Here is a 26,147-nt window from a genome sequence, read left to right on the forward strand (position 1 = left end):
CAGATGAGAATGCCACCTTCCCCCCCCAGGACATGCTGTCTTGGTCGGGCTGGGCTGTGAGTGGGCAGCCAGGCTGGCCCCTCCCTTGGTGCTGCCAGGCGGTGGGGAGGCCCAGAGGAGAGGAAAGCTGGGCAAAGGGGATGGAAGGCTGCAGTCTTACCCAACACAGCGGGCCCTGGGGAGGGGGTACTCTAGGAGGGGGACTGTGACTGAGGCTCTTCTGGAGGGCCTCAGCGGCTGGGGCCAGGCCTATGGGTGCGGTGAGGACGTGGGTGGGGCTCAACACGGCTCCTCCCTGGAGCTTTCTAAAGGCAGGAGCCGCCTCAGGTGTGAGCGCTGGGGTGAATGGAGGGGTGGAACCCGTGTCCGGCTCATTCTCTGGGATCTGGGGCTAGCTCTGCGCTGGGCCGCCCTGGGCAAGTCCCTTCCCCTCTCTGGACTTCAATTTCTTATCTGCAGAATTGCAGAGGGGTTGAAACAGAGGGCTATTAAGATTCTCTCCTCTTCCCACTACAGCGGGTGAGTCGACGGAGGGGCGAAGTGGTGGCGAGCTCGGCTTCTCTGGAATCCCCAGTCCTTCCCCGCGCGCTGGCTTTGTCTCTGAGGTCCCCCAAAGCTTTGCCTCCAATACACGCGTTCACACATACACCCTATACACACTTTGAAAACCTAGACTCAAAAGACGACAAACGCCAGAGCTGGGAGGCACCTCGGCTAGGCCAACCTTTCCCTCCTCCCTTTTCACAGATAAAACGGAGGCGCTGGTTTGGGATTTCCAGAGCCTGGGGTTCCCCGGTGCCGCCACCTCCCGCCGCCCCCACGGCTTGTCCTGCGCGTCTCGCCCGCCACCGTCTCGGGACGCTCCCGCGGGGCCGCAGGCGAGGAGAGCTGACTGGCTGGGGCTCCGGCGGGACCCGGCCGTCGGGGCAGCCCCCACGCCCGCGCCGCCCCGCCTCGCCGCCCGGGGCTCCGGCCGCGGCCGCCGCTGCGCACTCGGAGCCGCCAGCGACCGAGGGCGGAGGCAGGGAAGGGTGTTGGCGAGCGCTCGCGCGCTGTGTATGGTCTATCGCAGGCAGCTGACCTTTGGGGAGGAAATCGCTGCGCTCGGCTCCTTCCTGTAGTAACAGCCGCCGCCGCCGCCGGGAGGCCGCGCCGGGAGCGAGAGCCGCGGGGCGGACAGCCGGCCCCGCCGCCGGACGGCTCGGCCCTGACCAGGTGCGTGGCCGCGCCGCGCGCCCCGGGCGGCACGCGCGGAGAGGGGGCGCTCGCCTGCCGCCCCGGCCCTCGCGCCAGGCGACCCCGGGGCCCGACGGCCGGGGACGCGGCACGGTCGCCGCGATCGAGAGGGAGTTCGGGCGCTGCGCGCACCTCGGGCCGGGGATGGAGGAAGGGGGTCGAGGGTGGGCGCCGTTGTCGCCCGCCGTGGGGAGGGGGCGCTGTCGAGCTGGACGGGAGGAGAAGCCGGGGCACAGCTGGGAGGCGCAGCCGAGGGGTGAAGCGTCAGTGCCCCCCACCCTCGCACCCTCCTGAACAACTCCAGCCACGTGCCCGCGGGGACAGAGCCGTCGAGGGGGAACCGTAGCTGGCGCTGCCCTAACTTTGGGCCGGAATGTCCGGCTTTTCTAGAAATTGGCACTGAAGGTCCGAGGCGGTGTGGGGTGGGGGGATTCTTGCAGCCCTCCCCAGAAGACTCGTGGGCCTGCTGCAGAGTTTCTCTTTCAGTTTCTTACTGTCCCCCTCCCCCGTCCCCTTCCCGGGGAAGCCCCGGTGGGGGGAGGGGAGAGGAAGAGGGGGAGGCACCTGACGCTCGAGAGCCCCTCCCCAAGCCTCAGCAGGTTCCTTGTTGAAGGGGAAAGCCTCCCTTCCCCTCCTCGCCAGCTTTCTTTCCCGCACAGGAAAGCGTGTCTGTGGCAAGGGAGGAGCCCTTTTCTGAGGTGCACGGACATGGCGGGCTGGATCCAGGCCCAGCAGCTGCAGGGAGATGCTCTACGCCAGATGCAGGTGCTGTATGGCCAGCACTTCCCCATCGAGGTGCGGCACTACTTGGCGCAGTGGATCGAGAGCCAACCGTGGTAGGCGCCCCCTGCCTTCTGCCTCGCTCTGCCAGTGCCGACCAGCCAGGCTCCTGGGCCGCTGGGTCTGCTCTCTGCGGTTTAGTGTGAATCTGATCCTGCCTGTCCTTCTCTGTGCGGAAGGGGTGGTGTCCTTGGGAAAGGGGAACAGGGAAATGGGGGCCCGTGAGGGGAGAGGGGATGTTTCTAGGCTCTGAGGCATCTGGAACTGCCAGGAACGAGGCTTGTGGGCCCTGGAGCAGCCTGAGTCACAAGCCTGGGGTTTCCGTGTCCTTTTTGACACCCCACCTCTTTGCCCAAGAAGGTGCAGTAATAAGCTTCTTTCTCCCGCCTTGCCCCAAGGGATGCCGTCGACCTGGACAATCCCCAGGACCGAGCCCAGGCCACCCAGCTCCTGGAGGGCCTGGTGCAGGAGCTGCAGAAGAAGGCGGAGCACCAAGTGGGGGAAGATGGGTTTTTGCTGAAGATCAAGCTGGGGCACTATGCCACGCAGCTCCAGGTGCGTGTGAACTCTGGGCCTTCTCAGGGCAGCAGCGTCCGCCTTCTCTTTCCAGCATCAGAACCCTTGGGTTTTTTCCCCTGGCTTGGCCACTGACTCACCATGTGACCCTGAACTTATCGGCAACTTTTCTGTTCTTCAATTTCCCCCACCCCCTCTTTCTAAGTCAGACCTGTCAGGTTCCTTGAACATATTACAAAGCAAAGAGTGGAGAGGGGCGAGGTGTGAAATAGCCAAGAGAAGGGGGATGTGTGAAATAGCACTGTGGACAGATCAGGGTGTAAATGACGACAGAAGGGACTGAGGTAGCCTGAGTCAGGATTCCTCTGTTGGAGGATGGAAGATGACAGTTTCTAGAAATAAGGGGATGAAGCAGCCAGACATCACTCTTGGGTCTCTTTTAAACGAGGGAAAGCCACAGAACTGGGGTAAGAGAGGAGCAGAGTTGTCTTAGAGGTAAGAGCCAGATAAAGGACCCTTGAATTAAGGTTTTAATGTAAGATGGAACTTCTCCCTCACATGGTGGCAGGAATATGGGGAAAGAGAGGGAGTTTTTGTGGACGCTGGAAAGGGGTGTGGGTGGTAATAGCAGTCAAGCATTTATTGGAACTCAGTTGTATTTTTGAGAGAGCCCTTCTGAAATAGCAGCAGCAGGGTGCCAGGGAAATAAAAAGCCTATTCCTGTAGAGGGAGGAAACAGGAAAAAACAGGAACCCAGGGGCAGGGGTATGGTGGAAAGGACCTTGACCTTGGCACCAGATGCCCTGAGTTTCAGCCTTGAGTCAGGCTCACTCATTTGCCTCTGGGCAAGCACTTATCTTCTCTGAGCATCAGTTTTCTCCTCTGTGAGAAGGGGATAATAACTCTGCTTATATCATAGGGTTTCTGTGCTAAAGAGTCAAAGGAGATGGTAGATTGGAAATGCTTTGTACACTGTGGGTTTCTGATCACTGCAAGCCAAATAGGAAGACCCAGGAAGGAAAGTCGAGTCAAGGAGAGACTAGAGGTGTCTGGTGATAGTTCATGTGGCTTCCCTGGGAAGGCGAAGGCAGGGGCTGGAGGAGAAGAAAGGAAGGGCATGGCTAGAACAGAGTGGCCACTGGTGGCTGCTGTTGAATTCTTTCAGAACACATATGACCGTTGCCCCATGGAGCTCGTCCGCTGCATCCGGCACATTCTGTACAATGAACAGAGGCTGGTCCGAGAAGCCAACAACGTGAGTAGTCCCTGAGTATGGGGGAGGAGTTGGAAAGTCCATCCACATGCCTTTCTCTCTGGGCACAACTGCATTTATATAAAGTGTGTGCATGAGGGGCACACCAAAGAAATAAAAGAGATAGGCAAGACTGAGAGGCAGTATTAGATGCAAGGATCCCCGGCTCTACCATGTATTAGCCGTGTAATTTGGGCAAATTACTTAACCTCTCTGAGCCTCTCTTTCTTCATTTGTAAAATGGGGTGATTGCAAGGATTAAATGAGATACGTTATTGGTCAGAAATGACGAACAGACCAATGGAACAGAAAAGGGAGCCTTAAAACGCACATGCCCCCCCCCACACACACACCTCGAAACTTGATCTGTGTCAGAGGTGACATTACACGTAATCAGGGGAAAGATTTGTCATTCAACAAATGGGGCTGGGACCAAAATAAGAAATGTACTCTGGCGGTGTCTGTGTCGGAAGAACTAACACAGGCAGACGCAGAGAAGTAAGGCCGGGGGAGCGAGGACTGGGGCTCATCTCCTAAGTTCTGAAATCATAAAGGCCTTGAACATCTCTGCCTGGACATTGGTGCAAATGCTATATTATCTGCAGAACTTAATGTGATATAACAGGTAATGGCCTTAGAATAGTGCCTAGAGCACTGGTAGTATTTGTTGTTATTTACTATTATGGACACTGATTTCAAGAATTTTATAGTTCTTTCAATAAACATTTATCGAGATTCTACAGTGTGTCTGATGCTGTTCTAGAACAAGAGAAAATAAAGATAAAAGACCTCGTTCCCACCTAAAAGGAATTCAGACAATGATAGATTCTCTCAAGGTGAACTGAGTGCTATGGAGGGATGTATGGGAAAAGTATCAAACTTGGATTGGGGTAGGTAGGCTAGGAGAGGAAGGTATCTTGAGAAAAGGGAAAAAAGGTGTATCTGAACTGCAAAAAGTGGGGAGAAAAGGGAGGGAGAGAGGAGGGATGGTTTTTTTAGGCAAAAGTAACAATAGCATATGTGAAGGCATTTGAAGACTTGCAAGTAGTTCAGTGTAACTGGGGAGGAGGGAGCCAAATGGAAGGGGGGTTCCCAGCAGAGAAAGCTAGAAAAGAAGTGGAGGCAGATCACAAAGGGTGGTCTCTCCCAAGATGGCAACCCTTGGGTCCCTTAACTTGTTACAATCACAGAGCTACCTGTATAAGAACAGATGAGTTCAGCCCCAATTGAGAAATACACGTCTACCGCAGAGGTGTCGTTACACTTGGGTGGGGTGGGGGGGGTCCTTCCTTCTCCCTGCCATCACATTGTTCTTTAACATCTCTGATGTTCTAGACCCTGGGGATTCTGTGGCGAACAGAACAGACAAGGACCTTGAACTTGGGGAGCTCACATCCTAGAGCAGGGAGACAGATAAGAAACAAGTGAACAAACACAAGAACAAGACACTTTTTGATGTCTTGGTCCATCAGAAAAGTTAAAGTGCCAGCCTCAGGAAGATTTGGTCCCAGAAAGTTCCAGACTGATGGAGCTAACTAATGCCAAGGTCCTGAGGCAGGAACATGTTTGTGTGTTCAAGGCACAGAAAGTAGCTGGTGTGGCTTGGGGAGCAGTGGTGTTGGGGGAGGAAGTAGGAGAGGCTATCAGCGAGGCCAGTGGAGGCCATGGTAAGGAGTTTGGATTTTATTCTGACAGTAGTTCATTGAGAAGTCCTTGCCCCTTCTGTGTCAGGGGTTGAAGGAATGGATCAGACCAGGTTCCTTAAATGGCTGGATCCACAGAGGCCTTGGTGATGCCTCCCCCATTACTTCATTTTTGGTCTTCAGGATGCCCATGAGGTTTGACCTCTTCTCTGGTGGAAGCAGACTACTGAGTCACAAGAAAACCATATCTCAGCACCTATCATAGTCCTTGGTTTTGGGTCAATGAATGAATGTGGAGTGAGGGATCATCATTATTAGTAGGAAAACCCAAGTGACACCTGGAACGTGTTGTTCTGGTCTCTCCTGAGGGGGATTAGATGGACCCTGTTTGCGATATCTCTGGTGAAGGCAGGTCAGAAATAGGCATTTCTACTGTGCTTTATGAAGGTGCCCTAGACTGACGGCTCACCTGTTTCTCTTCCTCCCTTCCCTCCTCCACCCCAATTCTGGCAAACAGTCATCCTTCTGACTCAGATGACCCTTCCTTCTTACTTTAGATTTGGGGTTTGGGGTCTTTAGTATTGAGGTCCCCTGAGGTAGGAGTTTATTCCCGTCCTCACCGCCCAGCTCGGTTCTGCTTGTTACCTCCACCCAATCTGTCTCCAGGGTAGTTCTCCAGTTGGGAGCCTGGCTGATGCCATGTCCCAGAAACACCTTCAGATCAACCAGACATTTGAGGAGCTGCGACTGGTCACACAGGACACGGAGAATGAACTGAAGAAGCTGCAGCAGACTCAAGAGTACTTCATCATCCAGTATCAAGAGAGCCTGAGGATCCAAGGTGAGGCCGGTGCGGTGTGAGCAGGGTGAGTTTTGAGGATGGGAGTGATTCCTCCAGGGCAGGGGCTTGGTCTGTCTGCATCCCCCCAGTACCTTGCCCAAAGCCTGGTAGGAGTAGTGACTCGCAGCCATGGAGCCCCTGCCATGGCCCATGCTCTGTGCTTCGCCCTTTGCATGCATCATCCAATTCAACCCTCACAATAACTCTGAAGTAGGTATTTAGTTGTATTATCTCTATTTTGCAGAAGGTAAAACTGAAGTTCAGAGCCAGTAACTTGTTCTAGGTTGCTTGTAACTTGCAGAGCTGGATCTCAACTAGAGATATGTCATAAAATCCCTTTACTAATAGTCTCCCTAAATTGGAATGAATGAATGAATAAATAAATGAATGAACAAATGAATGAATGAATAGTATTCCCCAATACTATGGACTTGGATTGGGAGTTCCCTGGTTGAACCAACCTGGGGAAAGCTAGAACTCCAGGAGTGCTCCTTAACCCCCACAGAGGGACGATGGGGCGGGGGGGGAGGGGGTGATGCGGGAAATTCCCTTATCTCCTAGGTCTGTAGTTTGCCAGTGGCTGCCATGATAAGGGAGTGGGGGGCGATAAAAATGGACTTTCCAGAAGGAATTAGCCCTAGGTACAATTTGAGGAGCATCAAGCCATAGCCCACCTTCCTCCACCTCAAGCAGTCACTCCACACTGACCCCAGAGACAGGCTGTCCCATCCTAGTGAGAACAGGAAGTATCAAGGTACCTTTTCCTTTGCTCTTCTTTTTCTAGGCTTCTTAAGGTAGAATCTTAGGTTATTGATTTTAGACCTTTCTTCTTTTTGAATATATATATATTTTTTCAAAGGTACAAATTCCCCTCCGGGTACTGCCTTAGCTGCAGCCCATGAATTTGATATAGGATATATGCATTACCATTTAGTTTGGAATATTTTCTAATTTCTCTTTTGATTAATTCTTTTACCCATACATTATTTAGAAGTGTGCTGTTAATTTCAAAATATTTTTTTCTACATGTTGGGTTGTTATTGATTTCAATATTGTCTTATTATTGAGTCCCATTATGGTTAGAGAACATACTTTGTGTGCTCTCAATCCTTTTAAATCTAGAGACTTGTTTTATAGCCCAATATACCCTCTATCTTGGTGAACATATCATGTGTACTTGATAAGAATGTATATTCTACAGTTATACCATTTTAAAATAATAAACTCAATAATGATACCATAAAAGGTATAGTTAAAAAAAAAAAGCACCATATTTTCCAAAACAAAATTTAGTGGATGGAGTGGTAGTGCTTTACAATTTTGCAAGTCTCTTTAATAGGCAGCTGGCATCTGGTTTCAGTCTGTGGTGATGTCACATATCATGTAGCTGCTGGAAAACTCTGCTCTTCACTTGTAAGAGATTAAAAGTAAAGAAAGAAAATATATTGCAAATCTATAAAAATAGTTTTGAATTTGAAAACTCCTTATAAATGTCTCAAAAACTACCAGAGATCCCTGGTACACACTTGGAGAACCATGGATTATCTATGTCTTTTATCACTTTTTAGTCTAGTCATTCTATCAGTTGCTGAAAGAGAGGTATCGAAATTTAATCATTGTGGAATTGTATGCTTCTCCAATTATTATATCCTTGATGTATTTGGAAGCTTCATTATTATGCATACGCATTGATGATTATTTATATCTTTCTGATCAACACCTTACTTATTGTGAGGTATCTCTATCTCTGGTAATACTCTTTGTTGTGAAGTCTACTTTATCAGATACTAATATAATTACTCCAGTCTTTTTTTTTTTAAAGATTTATTTTATTTATTTCTCTCCCCTTCCCCCCATTTTCTGCTCTCTTTGTTGACTTTGCTGTGTGTTCTTCTGTGTCTGCTTGCACCCTCAGTAACACAGGGAGACTGTTGTCTCTTTTTTGTTACATCATCTTGCTGCATCAGCTCTCTGTGTGTGCGGTACCACTCTTGGACAGGCTTTGCTTTTATCACACAGGGTGGCTCTCCTTGCAGAGCACACTCCTGGCGGGGGCACACCCTTCATGGCACTGCACTCCTTGCGCATGACAGCTCTGTGCGTGGGCCAGCTTACCACACGGGTCAGGAGGCCCTGGGTATCGAACCCTGGACCCTTCCATATGGTAGGCAGATGCTCTATCAGTTGAGCCACATCTACTTCCCACTCCAGTCTTCTTATGCATATGGTTTGCATACTATGCCTGCATCCATGCTTTTTAAAAATGTAGATTTGTCCCTGATAGACAGTGTATAGTTGAATCTTGCTTTGTATTCACTCTGACAATCTCTTCTTTTCATTGAGTTGTTCAGATCATTAACATTTAATATAATTATTTAATTATATTGAGGTCTACCATTTTACTATTTATTTATTTTGCCCCTTCTCTTTTTTTGTTCCTCTTTTCCTGCCTTTTTTTTTTTTGGGTAGGGTTATTTAAATATTTTGTAAATTTTTTTTTTTTAAGGTTTATTTATTTCTCCCCCCTCCACACTCCATTCCTCCCATTGTCTGCTCTCTGTGTCCATTTGCTGTGTGTTCTTCTGTGTCTGCTTGTATTCTCATTAGGCGGCTCCAGGAACCGATCCCGGGACCTTCCAGAGTGGGAGAGAGGCGATTACTCTTTTGTGCCACCACAACTCCCTGTTCTGCTACGTCTTCTTATTTTCTCTCCTCTGTGTCTCTTGTTGCATCATCTGCCGCTCTAACTCTTACCGTCAGCTGGCACTCATGCGTGGAGTAACTTTCCTGCGCTGGGTGGCACTCCCACGCAGAGCGGCACTCCTGTGCAGGGTGGCATTCTGCGTGGGCTGGCACGCTGTGTGAGCCAGCTTCCCCTCATCAGGAGGCCCAGGGCATCGAATGTTGGACCTCCTATATGGTAGACAGGAGCCCAATTGTTTGAGCCACATCTGTTTCCCTTAATGTAACTATTGAAGCTCTTTTCCTAGCCTTGCCGTGTCCATGTTTCTGCACCCCGAGGCCTAGTGCATAACCTGAGTCATAGCACAAGTTGAATAAATGTTGCTGGGATGATTCTAGCATGTCTTCCTCCCATCTGACTTCATCCCAGTCTGACCCAGGGAAAGACGGCCCCTTCCTAGAGTGGAAACTAGAGATTTCAGGCCATTATTTCTACTAAGCCTTTTGCCTGATTGATAATATTTATGTTCCTATACTGAGTTTTCTGATTTCTGTTTATGGTTTGGGTTTGACTTCTGCTTTGGGTTTGTAGCATCATGCAATGTCAGTTCAGTCTCATTTATCAAGTTCATCAGAAACACAGATGGGATCACCACACCTGCCCTGTCCAGACTACCCTGAGTGTTCTGTCTGGATAGTGCTCTTGCTGCTCAGTGCCGCACTTCTAAGCTCCCTTCTAGTTCTCTGGGCTTTTCCTGGCTGTCTAGAGCTGCTTTCGTCTGTCCCAGCTTCTGTGTTCTTTGGTCAGGGACTAGGTCAGGCTGACATGGCCCTCAGAGGGCAGCCAGGAGCTCCACCAGACATGCCAACTCTCGTCTGCTTGACTCGGCCCGAGTGAGGATACTGGAAATTTCAGAAACGTGATTGGAAGGGTCTTATACTGCCAGCACTTAGGTTAAGGTTATCTCAGAGAGGGATAGGCTTGCACGCAGGAGTGGGTGTTCAGTGGCTTTCACTGTGGAAATGTCTGATTTCTTAAGCTGGGCTTCTGATACACAGCTGTCGTGTTATTCTTTCTACCTTCCATATATCGTAAGTATTTCATTAAAGATTATCTGAGGAAAACACTAGGGCCTCACTTAATCCCTCTTCCTGCCTTTGATGAGAATTGAGAATTCCTAACAGCTGGTGAAGAGAGATGCCATCTCCGCCCTCCTCCACCTGCTAACCTGCTCTTTCCAGCCGTTGTCAATTGCTGTTCTAGGAGAACCTTGCTGGGTTTGTGTGCCCAGTGGACTCTGGGTGCTCGCTCTCGCGCTCTCTCTCTCTCTCTCTCTCTCTCTCTCTCTCTGTCTCTCTCTGTCTCTGTCTCTCTCTCTCTCTCTCTCTGTCTCTCTCTCTCTGTCTCTCTCTCTCTCTCTCTCACACGCTCTCTCTTGCTTGCTCTCTGTTGGTCGACTGAGTTCACTGTGACCCAAGCTGGACAAACATGTGAGGCACCTCCCAGCCTAGGGAAACTCATTCATCCCAGAGGAGAAACTGCTGTGCTCAGGAGATGGGACATGCCTGGGGGCAGGCGCCTTCCCAGGGAACGTGCTGTGTGAGGGGTGGGCTGAGCAGCTGCCCCCCGCCCCCCTTTCGCCTGTCCTGTGACCTGGCAGCAGATCAGGAGTAGCTCTCACCTAGCACTTACTGCGTGCCAGGCAGTGTCTTGAGCATTTTCCATATCATCGCTTCTTCAATCTCACCAGGGCAGGTGCCACTATTCTCCCCGTTTTAACAGTGGGGAAACTGGGGCAATAGAAGGTAAAGCGATTTGCCCACGTTGGCCCAGCTCGTCAGCGGCAAGGGCACACTCCCAAGCCAGACCCCATGTGGGGAGGACTGGGCAGGCAGCTGGGGGTGGGGGGTGAGGAGGACCACAGCCCCAGAGGTCCTCAGCGCAGGAACCCCCTCAGTCCACCCCCCCAGCCAGGCCCCAGAGGGGAGCTCAGACCCAGGAGGCCGGTTGCTGAGCACAGAGGCTGCCTTTTGAGGGAGCCCTTTCATCCCAGGCCCCCTTGACTCAGAGACCCAGCCTTGCCCCTGGTGGGGATCCTGTCCCCTTGAGGGTCTTGCTTCCAGAGCAGGTGAGTGTGGGTCCCTGGGCTTCCTGCTGGCCGCTGGGAGAACACGTGGCTGCTGTCCCCTCCTCCAGCTCAGTTTGCCCAGCTGGCCCAGCTGAGCCCTCAGGAGCGTCTGAGCCGGGAGACGGCCCTCCAGCAGAAGCAGGTGTCCCTGGAGGCCTGGCTGCAGCGCGAGGCCCAGACACTGCAGCAGTACCGCGTGGTGAGTGGGTCTTGCGTCCTTCTCCTTCCAGGCGTGGCAGTGCACTTCCTGAGCTAGGTGGGGGACCAGAGGCCTTGGGTGGAGCCAAGGAGAGGGCCGGAGCCAGGAGAGCAGGAACCAGAAGCCGCTTTCCCGTGGGGGGCATGTGGGACAGAGCAGGTGGGGAGGGAAAGGCCCGTGGCTGGGCCTGGCCCCGCACCCCTGCGTGGCTAGGCGAGGCCCTGCAGGGTTGCTGTCTGGGAGCCCAGAAGGGCTGCTGTCCCCTCCTCCCTGCAGGAGCTGGCCGAGAAGCACCAGAAGACCCTGCAGCTGCTGCGGAAGCAGCAGACCATCATCCTGGACGACGAACTGATTCAGTGGAAGCGGCGGCAGCAGCTGGCGGGCAACGGAGGGCCCCCCGAAGGCAGCCTGGACGTGCTGCAGTCCTGGTACTGGGCGTGGGGGCGGGCACGCTGAGAGGAGGGAGGAGGGGGCGGGCAGGGACTCGGGGTGGGCTGCCAGCTGCTCCTCTGCCTCCTGCCTTTGCGAGTCAGCGGCTCCCTCAGGCTCGTAGCAACTCTTCTTCCCCCGGCCGTCTGGGTCGTGCTACAGACCTTGGTAGCTCCACTCTGTGCCACCTCTCCCAGGAAGGTTGTCCCTGCCTGGGTGTGGGCAGGGCCGAGTGTGCAGTGACCCTGGAGCTGTGGGCTCTCCTGAGCCTCGCACCGCCTGTCTCTGTGCTTCTGTAAGGTAGGGCAGCTGTGCTCTGCACCACGGGATCGGTGTGGTGGCTAGAGCGCAACGCCTTGCTGGACCAGGCCTCGCCAGGCTGTGGGGGGGCTGGGTCCTGGGTGTTCTCCCCAGGCTGGGAGCCTCTTATCAGTGGGGGTGTGAAGCCATTGTCCTTCCTTTTGGCCTTGGGGCTCCTGTGCAGGTGTGAGAAGTTGGCCGAGATCATCTGGCAGAACCGGCAGCAGATCCGCAGAGCTGAGCACCTGTGCCAGCAGCTGCCCATCCCTGGCCCAGTGGAGGAGATGCTGGCTGAGGTCAACGCCACCATCACAGACATCATCTCAGCCCTGGTGACCAGGTGATTGCTGCCTCTTGGGCAGGCCCAGAGGTCACGGCCAGCGCCCGTGGTGGGTGGCACGTGGGCGGCAGCCAGTGCTTTCCTGGAGGGGAGCTCGCGCGCCGCCGTCCTTCTGTCTCTGGTTGCTGTGGCTGCTTGTCGCTGCCCTTGCCCCTTGCCGTTGGTGGATGTCACACAGGCTGCCTTGACCCCTGCAGCACATGCCGGCTGCCGAGAGGTTCCTCTCAGTCCCCCGCCCCTGCTGTGACCTCACCCCCGACTCTCAGCAGCCTCCCTGGGAACAGAGGCTGCCCCTGTGCTCTTCCTTCTCCCGCTGAGCCCTTGCCAGGCGGCCTCCCAGGCACAGGGACCTAGAGCCTTCCCCTGAGCCGGCGTCTCGTGTCTTCTGGTCCCCTGTGTCCCCTGCAGCACTTTCATCATCGAGAAGCAGCCGCCTCAGGTCCTGAAGACCCAGACCAAGTTTGCGGCCACGGTGCGCCTGCTGGTGGGCGGGAAGCTGAACGTGCACATGAACCCTCCCCAGGTGAAGGCCACGATCATCAGTGAGCAGCAGGCCAAGTCTCTGCTCAAGAACGAGAACACCCGCAAGTGCGTGTGCCATGCCCTCTCACTACCACATCTTCCAGGTTCCGCTCTCACCCCCTTTTGTCTCCCTTGTTCAGTCTCCCTGCCTGGGGACACAAGACGGACGCTCCTCTGCTTAGAGCTTTGTCTTGTGTCTGCTGGGCCTGGCACTTAGTAGGCCAGCAGCATTGTGCTGCTGCCATGCTCCGGTGTCTGTGTTGAGCTCTGGGGATACAATCTGATGCAGATACAACTTGGCTGTGTCTCATCTAACCAGCTGCCTAGCAGGGAAGGCAGCAGGCAGTGGACTAGTGTAGCTGTGGGACAAGGGAGACATATAGGGCACTGGGAAGTGGATGGTGGCGGGTGGTGAAGAAATTATCGCTCAGCCTCACGCTTCAGGACCACTCGCAGATTGCTAGTGGAAGGGGTGGGGAGGGAGGACTTTTTCAGGCAGAGAGAATTGGGTGAGCCATATCCTGCAGGTGCCTAGAATGGCCTGTGTGGGGTTCAAGGGTCAGGGCAGGCCATGCCACCCATAGAGCCATGGAGTGTGCAGTGAATGAATGAATGAGAGTGAGTGAGTGAAGTGGGAGCCTTGGTCTCCCTTCGTTGTCATCCAATTAAAAATGTTTATTGAGGGGGTGGGTGTGGCTCAGTGGTTGAGCGCCAGCTTCCCACATAGGAGGTCAGTCCCGGGTTCAATCCCTGGTCCCCGGTACATCAAAAATAAAAATGTTCATTGAGTGCCTACCATGTGAACTGGGGATAGAACGGTGGAGAAGTCAAGCAAGGTTCATGCTCTTTCACAGGTTACATTTTAGCTGGGGAGGTGGACAATAGTACATTAAAAAAAGTAAAGCAGTCTCACAAAGTGATAGACCCTAGAAAGAAAGTGGAAACAGGGTGATATCATGGCATCTGGATGTGTCAGGTGGCAGGTAGGTGGTGGGTGGGCCTGGGTGGGGGAAGAGCAAGCACAAACCCCTGAGGCAGGAGCCATGTTTAGCACGTCCAGCGATCAGGAGAGGCCGGCCTGGGTTCCGTGGCCTGAGTGAGGTGCCTCAGCAGGCAGGGGCTAGGTCCTGAGGGACCTTACAGGCCATGGTCATGCTTTATTTTAAGTTCACTAAAAGCAATCTCAATAATGAATTTTTAACTTAATGGGGCATCCAGATGGCACCTGTTGAGACCTGGCTTTGAGTACTCTCAGGTGGATGGAGAAGACAGTAAGCCCAAAACAGATATGGAGAAACATTCCTAGGGAGTGAGGGTAGGGGCTTTCTGGAACGAAGACCCCAGACCGTGGGTCCCTGTGGAGCTAGGCTCCCTGTGCTCTGCAGCGATTACAGCGGGGAGATCTTGAACAACTGCTGCGTGATGGAGTATCACCAGGCCACAGGCACCCTCAGCGCCCACTTCAGGAACATGGTGAGGACAGGACCCGGCCCCTGGGAGGGAGGGTCTTCCCAGAGCTAAGTCCTTGTAACCAGCCCCCGAATTCCTGTCCTCCGTCCTCCTGTGACCTCCCACCCCACAGTCGTTAAAGAGGATCAAGCGCGCTGACCGGCGGGGCGCTGAGTCTGTGACCGAGGAGAAGTTCACGGTCCTGTTTGAGTCTCAGTTCAGTGTTGGCAGCAATGAGCTTGTGTTCCAGGTGAAGGTGAGGCCCCTGCTTTCCTCTCCCCTGCAGGCTCCTCTGTGGGAGGCCCCGTGGCTGGTTTGGGAAACTTGGGGAGTTCTGAATCCTCACACAGGTCTCAGAGCAGGTCCCTGTGAGGCCAGCAGTAAACCTGTTTCAGCTCTGCTCGTACCTGGCTGCTAGGGTAAAATCTGGTACCAGCTCACAAAATATGGACAGCTATCCAGAAGAAACCTGTTATGTTTTTTTCTTTGCTTTGGTTTGGGCTGATAGTTGGGGTCATGGGGGAGGTATGAGTCTTGCCTGAAGCAGAGGACAAGATGGCGGCCACTCCTCCTCATCTGTCACTACTCTCACTCCCACAGACCCTGTCCCTTCCTGTGGTTGTCATCGTTCACGGCAGCCAGGACCACAATGCCACTGCCACTGTGTTGTGGGACAATGCCTTTGCTGAGCCGGTGAGTTCTTATGGGACCCCACGCTGGCCCCCTGGTCCCCAGTCCTCTCCTCAGGGTCAGCCCCAGCCCCTTGTCACCTGCTGAATGGTCCTTCCCCACCCCAGGACCAGAGCAGAGCCGAGGTGAGAAGGGCAGCTGACGGTGAGCTCCCCATCCTCGGGGATGTCCTCAGGGCTCTGCCTGGGGTCTCCTAGGTCTGTCAGCTCGGCCTTCGGCTTATGGTTTGGGTCCCTGATCCCTGTCCCCCGTCTCCTGGACTGGGTCTCTATCCTGCATGCCCGCCCTTCTTGCCCCATCCCCCTGCGTTTCCGTCCCCTTTGTGTGTCTCCTTTTCCGGCTCTTTCTCGGTCCCTCTGTCTCTTGGTATCTGTGTCCCTGGTGTGTGTGTATGTTTCCAGCCCCCTCAATCTGCCTTCTTTTCCTTCTTCTCCCTCAGGGCAGGGTGCCATTTGCCGTGCCCGACAAGGTGCTGTGGCCGCAGCTGTGTGAAGCGCTCAACATGAAATTCAAGGCAGAAGTGCAGAGCAGCCGGGGCCTGACCAAGGAGAACCTGGTGTTCCTGGCGCAGAAGCTGTTCAACAGCAGCAGCAGCCACCTCGAGGACTACAGCAGCATGTCTGTGTCCTGGTCCCAGTTCAACAGGGTGAGGAGCGTGCGGCCAGCTGCATGCCGGGACCAGCAGCTTCCTGTCACCCCCCCCCCCCACCTCACAGACAGCGCCAGCTGCCCACCCTCCCTGCCCCAACCACCCTCTCTCTATAATCGGGAGAGATGGGCTCCTACTCCCAAGGAAGGCAGCCAGGGGCCTCAAGGAATTGTGCTCAACTGGGAGAACCAGAGCGGGGAGGTGTTTTCATTCGCTAAAAGCTGCTGAGAGCAGTGTACCAGAAATGGGTTTACCGTGGGAATTTGTTAGGTTAAAAGCTTGTAGATCTGAGGCGATGGAAGTGTCCAACTTCCATCAGGAGATCCTTTTCCCTGAGCTGCAGCTGTGGCCGATCGGGCACATGGCAGGGCATAACGGGGGCATCAGATGGTCTCACCACTCTCCTCCGGGCCTTTCAGCTTCTGTCTAAAGTGGCTTCCTCTTGACTGCTGGTTCCTGGGGTCGTCTCGCTCAGCTTCTGGGTTCCTCTCTGTCTTGGCGGCGGCCTTCTTTCTGTGTCTGCAGCTTTTGATTCCTCTCTTTAGAAAGGACTCCAGTAACAGGGTTAAGGCCTATCCTGGGTCATGCAATCTAATCAAAGACCCTTAACTGAAGTAATTTAATCAAAAGGCAACAAGTTTACATATGCAGGAATGGATTTGCTTTAAGAACAGGATTTACTGGGGTTCACAAAAGCTTCAAACTGCCACAAGGGGTGGTGGAAAGAATACCAAGCTGGGAGTCAGGGTCCCTGGATTCTTGTCCTAGATTTGTAAACCAATTTGTCAGGCCTCTTCCCTTCTCTGTGCCTCAGTTTCCCCATCTTAAAAATGAGTCTGGGCAGGAATGGCTTTGGAGGTCCCATCCTGCACTGATGATTCTTTGCACCTCCTACCCCTCCCCGTGGAGCTGCTTGGGCCTCTGTGTTTTAGATGCATGAGGCAAGTTTACTCTCCATGGTCTGGATCTGGGTTAGAGGCTGTCACTTCATGGCCTGCTGGAGTGTGAGGGCCAGCAGGGGTGAGGACAGGAGGACATGGGCTGGCACCTGGATTACCTGTGCAATGGGGGCACAAGCCCTGACTTGGGGTTTCCTGGGGGGCTCTCAGGAGAACTTGCCGGGCTGGAACTACACCTTCTGGCAGTGGTTCGACGGGGTAATGGAGGTGCTGAAGAAACATCACAAGCCCCATTGGAATGACGGGTGAGGAGTAGGGGGCCTGGAGGTTGGGAGACTGGCCATGGGCTGTGGGCTAGAGTAGTTACTGGCCCAGCAGTGACTCTGGATGCTCCGTCTCCCAGGGCCATCCTAGGTTTTGTGAATAAGCAACAGGCACATGACCTGCTCATCAACAAGCCCGACGGGACCTTCTTGTTGCGCTTTAGCGACTCAGAAATCGGGGGCATCACCATTGCCTGGAAATTTGACTCTCGTGAGTGCCTTCCAGCCCCAGTAGCTCTGTCTTCCATTTCCTTGCTCCCCACTCTCCATCAGGCCTGTATCCTAAGAACGTCCTAAGAAGGAAACTGGGAAGTGAGCTGAGTGTGGAAGGAGTGTAGCTCAGAGATGCATTCCCTTTCATTTTCCATTTTGGAGAACCTAAAATCCCTGGTCCCATGGCTCCCCAATTTCTGGGTGAGTCCTCCAGCAGTTTCTTGCTTTCCCTTCTCTGCCATGAACCAGCCTTGTTGGTATCTGGTCACCTGGTTTGGTAGGTAGAATGTTCCTGCCGCTGTTTCCTTACCCTATGCCAAGAATCACAGGGGTGGGATGTGGTGCAAGCTAGCAAAAGCCTGGGTTTCTCTGCAAGTCTGCCTTAAAACCCCACATCTCAGCTCCTCCTCCTGATGGCAGGGGGTTGTGGGAATGAGATTGTCTTCTCCACAGCTGATCGCAACTTGTGGAACCTGAAGCCATTCACCACGCGGGATTTCTCCATCCGGTCCCTGGCCGACCGGCTGGGGGACCTCAACTATCTGATCTATGTGTTTCCTGACCGCCCGAAGGATGAAGTCTTCTCCAAATACTACACACCTGTCCTCGGTGCGTTCTGCCCCCTGATGCCCTGGGCTGTCCCCAGGCCCTTCCCCAGCCCAGACACAGAGCCCTTGGGGCTGGGTAAGGGGGCTCCCCAAGAAGAGCCCAGGGGCCATTTCCCCTGTGGGTTTTGGTCCAGGGCATGATGGAAAGCATGTCAAGAGGATTTCAGGGCTCATGATAGGGGAGCGGGAGAGAGAGACCCCGATTCAGCTCTCTAAAAGCCGAGTGGGTTCTCACCCTTGGAGGAGGAGCAGCTGTGCTGCAGGGAGGAGCCGGCATCGTTCAAACCCACAGATAACGCCCAACTCCCCACCCTCAGACCTTCTTCCAAGTGGAGCATGGGAAGCAAAATGGACAGGTTTTCCCTTTTCAGCTCGCCCCAAATCCATCGGCTGGATTTGCTTCTTGCTGAGTTTGTTTCCTTGGCGGGGTGCGGGCCGGGAGAGAGACGGTAACAGGCACCAGGAGAAGGCTGGGACGGAAGCCGGGGTCTTGGGGACCCTAGGCTACGTCTACCAGCAAGTGTTTCTTGGGAGTCCGTGGGACTCTCACCCACACCAAGACCTCAAGGTGATTTGGGCAGGAGGCAGACTGCGCGGGAGGCTCCTACCTCATGTGAGGGCTTCCGGGGACCTTGGTTCTCATCTCCACCACGCTTCTCCCCTTGGCAGCTAAGGCAGGTGACGGATACGTGAAGCCACAGATCAAGCAAGTGGTTCCTGAGTAAGTGTCCAGGGCCCAGATCTGGTTCTCCTGCTGCCTATTTCCTCCTCCCCTGGCTCTCCTCTCCCGGCACTGCTGCCCCTCCCCTTCCCATGCCCTGCGTTCCCCTGGAAACCTGGCTCAGTTCTAGGGAGGGCACTGGGCTTGGTTGTGATGTCTGTGGAACCTCCCAGAGCCAAGAGGGGCACTTGTCCTTCTATACCCCAAAAAAGACATCAGGAGGCCCCTCTCTGCCCCCTGCCTAAGTCAGGCCCTCCGTGGCAGCTGAGGCTGTGTTCTGCTCCCTCCACAGGTTTGTGAACGCATCTGCAGACTCTGCGGGGGGCAGCGCCACATACATGGACCAGGCCCCATCTCCAGCTGTGTGCCCCCAGGCCCATTATAACATATACCCACAGAAGTAGGTGGTGTTCTCGTGGGGTCTGCTGGGGAGGAACTGGGGACTTGGCCTCCGCTGGACCCCAGATGACTAGGGCCAAGGGAATGCAGAGCTCATCTAGGTCTGAGACCACAGCCTAGGCGCGGGCTCTTGCATGTACCCAGTTGCCAGGGAGAAACTGAGCCAGCGAAATGCTCAGAGCATTGCTTCGCAGTTAGAGCAGAATCCAGGTCCTGGCCCTGGTGCTGACTAGCTTTGTGTCCTTGGGAAAATGGGCGAGGCCTTCCTCAGCCTAGCTGCCTGCCAGCTGTTCATGGGGGGCGTTCAGAGTAAGTGAGGATGGGTTATCCATTGCTCCTGTCCCTTCTGCATGTGGGTGGGCTGGGCGGGACTTTATTTGTCCAGGGGCAGCAAAGTTGCAGTGGGACAGCCGCAGGCACGCAAGTCACAAAGACTGGGCTTTCAACCCTGACCACGACCTACCAACTTGATGGCCCTGAGTAGGTGTCCTAACATGGCAGAACTTCAGGTTCCTTTTCTATAAAGTGGGGAAATACCTTCCTCACAGTGGCTGTGACAGAAATGTGTTCAGGCCCAGCCTGTTGTAGGTGCTCAAGGAATGGCCCCGTGATTTCATGGAAGAGCATGGCAGGTGGCCACAGCTTGGGGACACAACCCCCTTTGTGTTTGGAGGACAAGATGCGGGGGAAGTGAATTCTCTAAGATCACTCAGTGAGGTAGCGAGAGATGAGATGAGAACTGGGGTGTTTCCAATGGGCAGTGGCTGACTATTAGTACAACTTGGGGTGGAGGCTCCAACCAGAACGAGTTCTACGCCCGTGAGATGCTGGTTTGAGTGGGGAGTGGGCCAGGGTGTTGAGGCCTCTGACATCCCCTCTCATTCCCAGCCCGGATCCTGTCCTCGACCAGGATGGAGACTTCGACCTGGATGAGACCATGGACGTAGCGAGGCACGTGGAGGAGCTCTTACGCCGACCGATGGACAGTCTTGACCCCCGCCTCTCCCCCCCTGCTGGCCTCTTCACCTCAGCCAGGGGCTCGCTGTCGTGAACGTCTGAACCCCACACTTCTCTTTGGAAACAATATTCAACGTGAAGGATTGACATGAACTGGGATTTCAGTATTTCTGTGCATACGGATGCCTTTGCAGGCAGCGTGTTTCCGCGTGCCTGTGCGTATGGGAGTTTGTGCACGAGGCGTGCCTGCCTCTCCTTTGCAGTCGTGGGTGTGTGGCTGCAGCTGTGGCAACCTCCTTCTTTAGTCAAGGCTTTCTAAGAGCCCGCCGGGTCTGTGTCTGTTGAGGAAGAGATTGAGCTTCTCTTGTTGCAGGTGCTCAGTGCAGGCACCTTTCCTGCTCAGCAGCTATTTGGATGAAATTATCCAAGAAGGGGAAAGGCAGCAACCTTAAGCTCAAGTTTTACTCATGAGTAAGCAGCTTTGCCCTCCCAAGTATGTGTGTGTGTGAGTGTACAAATACAGACGTGCATCTCTTCTCACGTGTTGGTCTCTTGGGCCTTTCTCTCAGGAGGGAGGATGGGGTTCATTTTCTGAGTAACGTTTTATACTCTAATGACCAAGGACCCCAGACTTTGTGAACTGAGTTTGGGCCGTGGTCATGCCTTTCACACCATAGAGGTGGGATGATTTGGCCATCAGAGCTGCTCTGAGTGTGGGATTTCTTGGTCTTGAGGAAGGGTGGGAGCTGGGAGGGGCTTGGACCTCCAGCCTTTGAGGCCGTTGCCCACATTTCCTACCCTCTTTCCACCCTGGCCCCCTCCCTTCCACCCAGCCCCCGCCTTCCTTCCCTGCCTCTCTTCGAGGAGAGGTGGGTGAGAGGGGAAAGGACTGGTCTACGATGTGGTCAACAGGGCCTGGGACTTGCAGAGTTGACTCCCACACCAGGAAAAAAACCTGCTGTAGCAAGACAAGCAAAAAATCAGCCACCTGCCATGTGCCTGTGAAATCGGGAGTGAGGGGTAAACGCTGATCTCGTTTGAACTCCGCTGGGAGGTGGGACCTGGAATAGGCCTTGCCATGGTTGTATAACTGGCTGTGGTTCGGGTTGGTCCTGCTCACGGCGCCACGTGCTCCTCCCTCATGACCAGCAGCCAAGGCTGCCGGATGTGAAAGAACAGGAGGCCCGTGTTTAAGCTCCTCTGAAGGAAGGTGGCACTAGAAGAGGGATGCTTTTGAACTTTGTACATACACCACACATTTGTGTAAAACTAAAACTGTTTTTGAATAAAATATTTTTTCATAAATCTGCCAGTACTACTCCTGGTTTGGGGAGCTGGCGGTGGTGTCCCTAGGAGGTGGTGTCCCTAGGAGGTGGGAATCACTGGTTCCTTCCCTGCTCCGTGGCCGGTGCTGTAATTTTTAGCCTGAGGCTACAACTCTGCCCCCTCTCCTGGAGTTTTAAAGGTGCTGAGCGCTCTTGGACCACTGTCAGTGCTGCTTGGAAGGCTGAAAAGAACTAGGTTAGGGGGCATACAATCCCGAGAAAGCAAGGGACTCGAGGTCTTGGGAAAAGGTGAGGAGAAACGGTGGTGGGGGTGGCACGGGGTGGGAAGGAGCGTGGCGCTTGCTGCTGCTCAGCTGCGGCTACGGAGTGAAGTTGGCAGCTGAGGGCCGGACCGTGGGAGTCCCACCCTTCCTGGGCTGGGGGCTGCGTGAGGGCTGCAGCTCCAGTCCCATCCTCCCCTCGCTTCTTCCCAGAGACCAGCAGGTGGCACCATCCCACTGCCACTGTGTTTTCAAATTCTGGCCTGAGACCGAGGGACGTTGGGGCGGAGAGACCAGCTCTCCCCAGCAGCCACACTCGTGGGCAGCTGGTGGAGGCGCAGTCACTGGGGCCTGAGGCGCAGGAACACGAGCTCCCCTGCGGGAAAGGAGCGGTTGGGAGAGCAAGTACCTGCTGACGTGCTTTCTTCAGAGTTCAAAGCGAGGGGAAGAGGGGCAGGGACCGGCAGCCAGCCCAAAGGCACAAAGGCGCTGGGGCCCGGAGCGGGGCTGGCAGGGTAGGGTAGGTGGGGAGGGAAAGCAGGCAGCCGCCAGCCAGCGTGGGACGCCCTAATCTCCTGTTCCATCTCTGCGGGGGGAGGCGGCTCCTATCTCCAGCACCGCGCCCCAGTCTCCAGGTACTCCAGGCGACTGGAGGGGGTGGGGGAGAGCAGAGCGCGCTCTGGTGCCGACGTACCAGCGTTCCCTGAATTATCGCCAGGGGCCGGCAGCACCAGCCAGCTAAGTGTTGAGTTGTTGTCCCCACTGAGTGAACTGAAGAGAAAGTGATAAAGGGGAGGCCCTGGGGGGTGGGGCGGGAGTATCTACACCCAGTCCCTCTTATGTGGCTTATCTGACCCCAACCGGGACACAGCAGTTTGCAGAGGCTACACGAGGGAGGAAGGAGGTCTCTACTCTGCCAGTGGAGTAAGACCCCCCCCCCCCCCGCACCTCCAAGCTGTGGATGAACAGAGGATGCCAGAGGGCTCAGTGCCCAGGGGGCGGGAGGGCGCTCACATCCTCAGCCCAGGAGTCAGGACAACCACTTCCTCTCAAGGCTCTTTGAGAGGGTTCAACCTATTTGTTAGGGGAGATCGAAACCTCCCCCAGGCATGGACAGAGCCGCTAGTTATCAGACAGTTCCTATATAACTTTTATTTCTGGGAGTTAAAGTAGATACAGCAATATACAAAAACAAACAATAATATAAATTTTTACAGTATGAAGTATACATTGGAATTTGCAGTGGCCAGGACAGCAGCTTAAAAACCACTGTATAGATGGGTTAAGCGACTGGATGGGGGACGGGAGGACAACAGTGGAAAGTAGGTAAGTAGGTTCTGGAGGACTCTGTCCTTTCAGAGAGGGGGCATAACAAGTCTCAGCTCCTCTCAAAACTTGGGCTATAATCAGCGTTAAGAACAGAAACACATGCTACCTAAAGTCATGAACTTTAAAGGATCTGCTTCAGAGAATAAGAAAGACATCCTTTCCCAAGGTCCCTATGACTTAAACCCAATGGTAAGCTCAAGTCTCACCTTCCTAAATATTCTCCCAGTTAAGCTTATTACCTCAAAATAAACTGAAGAAGGGAGAGCTTTGTACTATACATCAGCTGTTTCTAGGCAGGAGGATAGGAATGGCCAAGAGTGACTCTATCTTTGTCTTGGAGAAAAAGTTGTCATCCCCTTAATTCAGAAACTGGCTAATTAATTTGCATATACTGAAGAGGATTCCAAAGAAGCTCGGACCAACTGAGACAAGACAGCTTTAGGCCACTAAAATCCAGCCATAATTCTGGGACAGAGTGGCCCAAACGTCCAGAGACCACCCAGAACACTAGTAAGTATTCCAAAATATACAGCAGACACACGTTGACTGGCCAATGGCAGGTGGGCAGAAACAGAAGGCCATAAGAGGTCCAGGCACTCTAGTTGTTCTGCTTCATACATGGGGCCCCAATGGTGAGACAAATCATCAGCCTTGGAGGGAGGCCAGGGAATGCACACCCTCAAACAAGGAAGAGACCTCATGGTTATCAGTAAGCCTTTGTCTCTGGGTTAACCGAGTGAAGAAGTGATTAAGGTGCTGCTGGAAATTAACAGGAAAGCGGGGCAAGAACCATATTCCCTGAGCTCAACTAAACACTTTGCTGGAGCCCCATAGTCTGAGTCCTATTTAATCTGTAATTCTCTCCCTCTCATTTCATGAGGTCCTGAGATGAGGCGCCCAGAGCAAACAGGAGGTGGGACCATTAGACCCAGGAAACAGACTGCTGGGAGGGCCAGGTGGACCCGGGGAAAGGAGGGAGGAATCATCCCAGCCCTTAGAAGGCACCCACAGAAACAACTCAGGCTCTGAAACAGGAGCTAAATCCGGGAGTAAAGGTTTTAAGCATTCCTCTGCCTCGCCTTACCCACTATATAGGTCAAGGTATTAAAGGAGTAAAGAAAAATCTTGTTTATAAAAAAAAACAAAACAAAAAACACCTACAATATTGAGGTTCTCCTTAAATCTTGTTTTAAAATCAAAGGCCAAGCCACAACTTCAGATGTCTTTTAAGAGTTTCATCTGAAGTTCATTTCAGGATTTATATAAATTATCAGCTTGAAGAAAGAATGCTTAAAGCACCAGGGAGGCTATCAACTGAGTATTCTTAAATACAGAAAAGGCTATGCCAATACAGTTTTTTTCTTTTGCCCCCCCCCCCTTTTTTTTAATTTTAATTTTAATTCAAAAAGAAACTTAGGGGTTTTGACAGCCCTATTTTCAATCTGGATGTTAGCAAGGTTAAAAGTGCAATGCCATGAGTATTTAGCTAGAGGCAGCCTGTGGCATTAGTTTACAGAAACAGGCAGAGGGATGCCGCTGGCACCAGGAGGCACTTGTCTAGTGGAAAAAAATAAAAAGCTGCTGAGAAAGGAGGGCAGGGGAACAACAGAAAATATAAGACATTTCCTTTTTCTCTTTCTTGCCACTCCTTCCACACCCCCTGAATGCAGTCTCAGAGAATATATTTGCATTTAGATAAAAGCACATCACCTACATTCACTCATTTTTCTATTTTTAAAAGTACCCAGATTGCCCAAGACAGCAAAAGTGGGAGGTAAAAAAATCTGGAACCACAAAGTTAGGAGTATCAGATGATCTGGAGTTTGGCTGCTTAAGGGGTGGTAGAAAGGTAGGTGCCTCAGTCACATCTCTCTGCAGCTTATGTTCTCCGTGCCTCACATGGGGGAGGTAGCGCACTCCGAGGTCAAGTCCATGTCAAACGTGAGGGACTCTGGAGGAAAAGACAGAGAAAGCCAGTTCAATGCCTGAGCCTTGCAGCTGCAGAGAACACCCCCCTAGCTATTCGGAGCACAGAGGTTCAGGTCACACTGCTATCCAGTCTCCTGCCCCTAAAGGCACAGACAGGATCAGGTCTTTCAGATTTCCTTTCCTCCCACAGGAACTTGCCCTCTGGAGGAGCTCAGTCCCCCTCCTACCCTAACGCAGCTCTCTATTTTAAAAAAGCTCTAAGGTTGCCCTGTCCAAAATGGACTTGAGTCACATGTGGCTGCTGAGCACTTGAAATGTGGCTAGTCCAAATCGAGATGTGATTTTCAAAGACTTAGTATAAAGAATGTAAAAATACCTTGTTAATTTCTTTTTTACATGTTGAAATGATATTTTGGTGTCATTGGGCTAAATAAAATATATTATTAAATTAACCTCTGTTTCCGTCTACTGTTATTTTAAGTGTGGCTACTAGAAAATTGACGATTACACGTGGGGTGTACATTCTGTTTCTGTTGGAAAGTACTGCTTGAGCGCCTCCTCCCAACAATCTGTGTGCCCAGCTCTGGGCTCTGCACTAGTGAGCATCACACAAAGGAACTGACTTCTCTTCTAGGGACAAAGTCTGTCAAACAAATACTCACCAAACTGCCCTCCTGCTGAGGGTTCAGCACCTTCACCATTATTTCCAAACTGCATCAATGAATCTAAAGTGCGGGGGGACATCGGCAGGTCAATGGTATTGCTGCAGGTCGTTCTGTAGGAAATGGGGAGCAGCAGGAGGGGAAAGGGCCGGGTTGACAAGACACAATGGAGATAAAAAAAGAACAGAACACACACACACAAGCCATCAAACTCTGGTATCCAACAGAAAAATAAAAGCTCAAGCTTTTTAAACACACAAGGTCGCTTTGAATACTAAACACAGCCCAGGGATTTCCAACCCTTCACAGGATAACTCTCACCCAGAGTTCTATTCCCAGGGGAATAACTGAGGATGTTAGAAATGAAGGCAAAATTGGGAAGGGAAGCCACTTACGGTGTCACACAGATAAACTTGGTTTTCAGGTATGGGGCAGCACCTGGAAAGAAGAAAACTGGGGTTTACTGATTGTGACCCCACTCTGAGGATATGGCAGGAGGAAGCTGTCTACCTCATGTAGGCTAACTCGAAATTCACTATATGCTTAAGCAGAGATTTTTTGAGACCTCCACCTCTCACCTTCTGTGTTGCCCTCTCCTCATTGTAGACTACTTGATGTCCCAGGCACTCACAGCTTTGAAATTCAATTCCTCCCATAAAGTTTTCTTGAACGACAGAGACTTGTTGGCATCTCCTCATCCTACCTAAGCCTAGACTAACGCCAACCTTGTGTTCATTCTGTCCCTAGATTATGTAAACGTTTAACGGCCTATGTGTGGCATGGTTGCATCTCTTAGATAACTTCCCTGCATGTAGGAACCAAGCCTGTGCAGTCTTGGCACAGTGTCCAGCTCAGACACCAACACCACAGAACCTTTAAAAGAACATGGAGACTGCTAAGTTTG

General features: G+C 53.0%; 2 protein-coding genes across 17 annotated transcripts in view; one reads left to right on the plus strand and one right to left on the minus strand.

Annotated features, from left to right (window-relative positions):
- Nucleotides 1-952: 952 nt before the first annotated feature.
- Nucleotides 953-21,082, plus strand: LOC101443775 (signal transducer and activator of transcription 5A). 2 transcript variants are annotated; one of them, XM_004472448.5, is made up of 19 exons: nt 953-1,215; nt 1,896-2,072; nt 2,415-2,571; nt 3,698-3,787; nt 6,094-6,268; nt 11,148-11,278; nt 11,555-11,706; nt 12,192-12,347; nt 12,756-12,935; nt 14,255-14,342; nt 14,452-14,574; nt 14,919-15,011; nt 15,448-15,654; nt 16,767-16,861; nt 16,960-17,090; nt 17,546-17,701; nt 18,370-18,421; nt 18,714-18,821; nt 19,709-21,082. In XM_004472448.5, exons 2-19 carry the CDS (start codon nt 1,945-1,947, stop codon nt 19,869-19,871), a joined length of 2,385 nt encoding a protein of 794 aa, XP_004472505.1. In that variant the 5' UTR covers nt 953-1,215; nt 1,896-1,944; the 3' UTR covers nt 19,872-21,082. The 2 variants fall into 2 exon arrangements, with proteins under 2 accessions (XP_004472505.1, XP_058140254.1); XM_058284271.2 differs by having other exon boundaries at nt 1,109-1,215; nt 14,237-14,342.
- A 1,367-nt stretch (nt 21,083-22,449) lies between these two features.
- Nucleotides 22,450-26,147, minus strand: part of STAT3 (signal transducer and activator of transcription 3) — a 69,396-nt gene continuing 65,698 nt past the window's right edge. For 8 of the 15 annotated variants that reach the window (XM_004472451.4, XM_058284275.1, XM_023582782.2 and 5 more), the window contains 3 exons: nt 25,639-25,681; nt 25,244-25,356; nt 22,450-24,603 (listed from right to left, as the gene is read on the minus strand). In XM_004472451.4, coding sequence (XP_004472508.1) covers nt 24,548-24,603; nt 25,244-25,356; nt 25,639-25,681 — 212 coding nt within the window. In that variant the 3' untranslated portion in view covers nt 22,450-24,547. The remainder of the gene's footprint in view (nt 24,604-25,243; nt 25,357-25,638; nt 25,682-26,147) is intronic. The other 7 variants (XM_071210668.1, XM_071210665.1, XM_004472452.5 and 4 more) reach the window with 1 other exon arrangement.

The sequence above is a fragment of the Dasypus novemcinctus genome, chromosome 21 (assembly GCF_030445035.2).
Source record: "Dasypus novemcinctus isolate mDasNov1 chromosome 21, mDasNov1.1.hap2, whole genome shotgun sequence".
NCBI classification, from domain to species: domain Eukaryota; kingdom Metazoa; phylum Chordata; class Mammalia; order Cingulata; family Dasypodidae; genus Dasypus; species Dasypus novemcinctus.

Coding starts and splice junctions, on each gene's coding strand:
- LOC101443775 (XM_058284271.2), top strand. CDS start 1,945: ATGGCGGGCTGGATCCAGGCCCAGCAGCTGCAGGGAGATGCTCTACGC. Junction 2,572..3,697: donor ACTATGCCACGCAGCTCCAG/GTGCGTGTGAAC, acceptor GAATTCTTTCAG/AACACATATGACCGTTGCCC. Junction 14,343..14,451: donor GCGCCCACTTCAGGAACATG/GTGAGGACAGGA, acceptor CCCACCCCACAG/TCGTTAAAGAGGATCAAGCG.